The sequence below is a fragment of the Anneissia japonica genome, unplaced genomic scaffold (assembly GCF_011630105.1).
Source record: "Anneissia japonica isolate Jap-2015-1 unplaced genomic scaffold, ASM1163010v1 scaffold554_len289017_cov147, whole genome shotgun sequence".
Classification (NCBI taxonomy): Eukaryota; Metazoa; Echinodermata; class Crinoidea; order Comatulida; family Comatulidae; genus Anneissia; species Anneissia japonica.
This window is the reverse complement of record NW_022701174.1, coordinates 198,370-203,861: the sequence shown is the minus strand read 5'-3', so window position 1 is coordinate 203,861 and position 5,492 is coordinate 198,370. Positions and strand designations below refer to the sequence as shown.

The window sequence follows — 5,492 nt, the reverse complement described above, 5'->3', positions numbered from 1 at the left end:
ATAAAATACATTACGACGAATTGGGGGGGGGGGTCTCTGGTCACCGCTCCTCCCCCTCCCCCCGGCTGGCACCACTCCTGCTGGGGTCGATGGGGGTTTTGTCGGAAAACTGATCTTAAGTGAATTGTGTGGCGATTGACACACGACTCGTTGAATCAACAATGACGTAATAATGCCTAAAACTAATTTCTTATATTCATATGTGTGGTAATTTATACACCCGTATAATATTGGTAAATTTGCCGCCTGCATAGCCAATAAATAAGTAAGTAACACTCGTAAGCAAATTTAAATTATTGCAAATATATTTTAGTAATTACTTCGAGGCTTCTTCAACGGGTAATGGAGTAGGCATGGTGAAATGTATAGGCAACCTTAAACAAAAATTATTGCCCCTTTAAAAATCAAGGACAATAGTACAAGAAACAAATTAAATTATATAAAAAAAAAACTCTTTTGAATAATTGCTCATAAAACAATCGCAAAAAGCCGCCTGCATAGCCAATAAATAAGGAAAACACGTAAGCAGATTTTAATTATTGCCAATATATTTTTGTAAGTTATAATCAAGATAGCCGTTAACACTGTTAAATTATATAATAATCATCAAAGGAAGGTAAATACAGTGTTATAATAAAGGACATAATAATACATCGTGTAGCATAGCTCTCAACGAATGTAGTCCTATAAATAAATATTCTAACACTGTATGTACCTTCCCTGGATGATTATTATATAATTTAACAGTATTAACGGCTATCTTGATTTATATTATAGGCAACTATTTGTTTCTAACCGTATTTATTGTGTAATGGAGTGTATCTGGTGGTATTTGAATCTGTTCAACCATGAAGCCTCCGTGGTCTAATGGTTATGACGCTCGCCTTGACAGCGAGAGGTCGCAGGTTCGTGTCCCACCAGAGGCATTTTATTACACAATTTCTTTATTCATTTATTTACAGGACTACATTCGTTGAGAGCTATGCTACACGATGTATTATTATGTCCTTTATTCTAACACTATATATATATGTATATATATATAGCCTTGATAGCGGGAGGTCGCGGGTTCTTATTCCGTCGGAGGTATATATATTTATAGGTCAGCATTCGTTGAGAGCTATGCTACCATGTAACATCATGTCCTTTATTTATTTTTTATTTCGAAATTTCATGTCCATCACAAAAGAATTACAGTTAAGCCAATACAAAACGATACAAAATAAATACGAAAATAGCGAGAGGTAGAAAATATAAATATATCATCCCTTCCGAACAGGCTACTGCGTTCTTTAGGCAGGATCAACGGCTTCAATGTCTCTTCCGAATGACGGGGTGCTTGTGAAGTGGCGCCTGGGCAAACGTTTACGGGTTAGCGTAAAGCAAAGGTTTAATGACTGTGAATATTGTAAGGTTTAAAGTTTCATCCTTTACTAAATTGATCTATAAATGGTTATATCTGGCCTATTATTACTCCCAATAGGCCTACAACATAAAATGTTATACAATCATTTTCTTAATTTAAAAGTAATGTCAACGTTAAACGCCATGCATTTAACGTTCGTATGTACTTTACAGCTTCGACATTAAAAAGCGAGGCACGGTTTTTAATTTTTTGTGCGGCCTAAAAAAGCAAGTTCTTACTAATACGAAATATGTTCCAAGATTGCGAAATTTGGTTACACGATAGTAATGGTTCTGGTTCCCTGGTGGGTAAAGCCAAACACCTAAGGACTCCAAAAGTTTAAGAGATGAGGGGTATGAATAGAGATCGGAGTAATAGGAAATATCCGTCACCTTAAACAATAACCAGGCTTCCCGTACCACCTAGTTCATATCTAGTAAAATATGTTAATAAAATGCAATACAGACACCAAAGATCTTCAACATATTTGAATGAGCAACGTTAGATTTGCTTATAGTAGCTCCATCATTTCAATTGAATAATAATAGGTATATAGGTCACAAAATGATGTCGAGTTTATTTTATATTACATATGCATATATCACAAAATACATTGATGTATGTATGATATAACAGTATAAGTGTGGTAGCACAATTAATCAATTGAACAAATAAATAAAACAAACTTAATTATCTTATCTCTATTTACCATTCACGAGGATATATTTAATTTACTGGAATAAAGTAATCAATTGTGTGTAGTGTTTTACGATTCCTTGAATCTTTTTGTTTGTATTTTTAAAATCATTCAGGAATTCTTAGTAGTTTATGATTTTCTTGTGTAGAATTTCTAAGATTTCCAGATGTACCAACTCCCTTACATAATGTGGTTAACCTGGTTAACCTGGTTTGTTTAATCAGGCTTGTTTAACCACTATTCAGTATACTTTTGGTACTACTATACAAAACAAACAGTAGCTCCATTATAATCAATAATATGATAATATTGAAGGTGAATGCCATATTAGTTGGTTTATATAATATCAATCAATCAAGCTTTATTTCACTCATAGCATAGTACATAATGTCTGGTGGCGAGACTTCAAAAAGCGAACACTTTAAATGACCCCCCCCCCCCACTCCTCAAAGAAAAAGAAAAAAATAACTACAATACAGATTGTGGATAGACTGTAACAAGATACCAGGAAGGATCGCCTAATATACACACAGGGGGACGTAAAACAAAAGTATTATCGCATCTTCCGCAATGGCGGTGGTTAAGTGACATGCTGTGACTTGAACTATTCATCAATTTTATTAAATGTTATGTAGGCCGTTAGATTGAGGTTAAAAAATGAGTTGCAAACTAAACTTAAGTTATTAATTGTAGTTGTTTTTTTTTTAATAATTTCTAGTGCAAGAAATATACAGTATAATTATAGTATATAATATATAATATATATATACATATATATACATATATACATATATACATAAATATATATAAATATATATGTATATATATATATAAGTAATAATTATTAATATAATAATGTTAGTTAATGGCAATAGTATTAAGTAGAAATAAGTCACAACGTAACTAGATTTAATGATATATAAACATTTACAAATGTAGTATTCTATCCACACTCTTTGCCGATGGTTACAAAAAGATATGAAAATCGAAAAGCGAAATTCAAGCCAATTGACTCATCTATTATTTAAGCAACGTTCGTCGGCAAGTAGTCATTATTTTGGTATTAATTAGACCCTAGCTTAGGTTGCTATGATAACAGTTTACAAATCCATACGGAATTGCTCCAAGTTTAATCATCATAATATAAAGCCCACATAATTTGCATTAATAGAAATAAAAACTTGGTTTGTCATCACTGATGCGCAATTGTTAGTACAAGTCCTTCCGGTTTTTCGTGTATCCGAGCACGCCTTATTTATTATACGCCATGTGAAACCGTATGCCTATTTAAACCACTGGCACAAGTGTAAATGAAACACACAGTACCTGGTTTATTTGAGTGCAACAGACGCATAGATAACGCGAAACTCTCAGAGTGCTAAATACGTTTATGTTTTATTCAGTCTTGTTTCACATCTGGTGTAAAAGGACAAAAAATATCAGATTTTCCGTCCGCAAAGTAAATTTGCCAATTACTTTGAGCATACCGATAGAATGGGGATGAAATTTGCCTTGATTTTTTGCCATATGTTTGGCCTACTTTTAATCGTGAATAACGTCCATGGAAAAATAGGTAAGTTTGTGCGTATGTTTTTCACCACTAATGTTTTTCTTTTTCTATAAACATCATTATTTGTGTATTCTCTAGGAAATCGTTAGTAATTCAGTTGTTAATTTTAGTGGTTAATATAGAGCTATATAATGTACACATTTGGAATAAGAAAATCTTCGTCTTTGTAGTTTGTTTTCACTTTTTGGTACCTTGCACTTCTAAATGCCAATCAGTAAGTGATACAATGATAGAAACAGTGCTTAAATACAGGAACAAATGATATTATCATGTGTATGTACATAAAAATAAAAATCCAAAATTAAGAACGCAGCAATGTATCCATGTGTCAATTTCATACATGTAATCAATTACATTATTAATTAATCAATCAATCAATCAATCAAACAATCAAATATATTTTTTCGGAATTGTAAATCCATATTCATAATTAACCAAAAAACAAGTACTTCGTAAACTGTATGGCATTACATACAAACTGCATAGGCCTACATTGCATACAAGAGTCAATGCTTTTACTAACCGTCCTTATATATACATATTATACATTTTGGATGTAGTGTTATTGTATATCGCAATCATTGTATGAACACAAGAAGAAGGTTGTATAATCATAAATTACTTTTTATTTATTTTATATCTCGATAGGTAGACTTTGTCCATTACCACTGTTAATAACGCTGTTAGTTAGTTTTCTTCTCATTGTAGTTTTAAGCTCGAGCACTTCATTAAATGTGGTTTTATCCTAGTTAAATAAATTTCATTGAATAAATATATAAATATATTTTACTGATATTCGTTAACTACATTCAAAATTGGGATAGAATGGCTGAGTCCGAACACCCACAAACTAGGTATCCTTAGTTACGATCGTTTATTCCAGTGTAGTCTGACACCGTATACTTGGAGTCCACATATTCTATAAATTAGTAAAAGTACAAAACAAAATTATTCAAAATTTTGATAATTTTGTACTAATTTTGTATTATAATGCAAAATTGGGCCTAAAAGGCCGGATACCATATAATGTATTCCAGTGGACATGTAGTAACAAAGTGTGGCACCCTATTCTTGGAGCCCACATATTCCATAAATCAATAAAACACAAAACATATTCGGAACTTCCAAATAAAGGTCCAAAACAAAATTATTCAAATTTGGATAATTTTGCATAATAATGCAGAGTATTTCATTTCAGTGATGACCCCTAATAGTTGAAGACAATAGTTTTCTCAGTCCAATTTTCAACTGGAAGCATATAACTAAATTAATTAATGTTACATTAACAATGTATATTTTATAATCGTATCAAGTCTAGTCCTTCTCAGATAGATTCTTTTGTAGTCTGAAAATGTGCTTCTGGCGGGTTCAACCGGTAAAAATGTTTGGCAGACCATGTTGGAATTTCTCGAGAATGGGAATACGGGAGGAAGTATAACCATGGAATAACATCATATAAGGCGCAGAAGAAACCGCTTTTCATTTAAGATAAAAGCACGGAGTGAAGCAAATATGTTCGGATGCTATACACAAGCCATGAGTGTCCAGCAGACGTGGGTAACCACCTGCCGAATGAGTGATGGGTAACCACCTGCCGACAGTGGCGTCGAGAGCCAGTAAGGACCCCGGGGCAACACCTCACATGGGGCCCCCCTTCACTTGGGACCCCCACTCGGCTGCTCCCCAAATTAAGTCTCCTCCTAAATCTGACAACACAAGTTTTCATCCTGGTTTGGGCTCGGGCCCTATGGAGATTTTGTTCTTACCCCGAAAATTCCTCATCTTGGTCCGGGCCCCCACTAGTAGAACCGGGCCCCGGG

The 5,492-nt window shown here is 33.6% G+C and overlaps 1 protein-coding gene across 1 annotated transcript in view; it reads left to right on the top strand.

Moving 5' to 3' along the window:
* The first annotated feature begins 3,360 nt into the window (after nt 1-3,360).
* LOC117103480 overlaps nt 3,361-5,492 on the top strand; it is a 9,669-nt gene continuing 7,537 nt past the window's right edge. Inside the window, exon 1 of the mRNA XM_033244030.1 lies at nt 3,361-3,675. Within this exon, the coding sequence (XP_033099921.1) occupies nt 3,597-3,675 (79 nt within the window). The 5' untranslated portion in view covers nt 3,361-3,596. The remainder of the gene's footprint in view (nt 3,676-5,492) is intronic.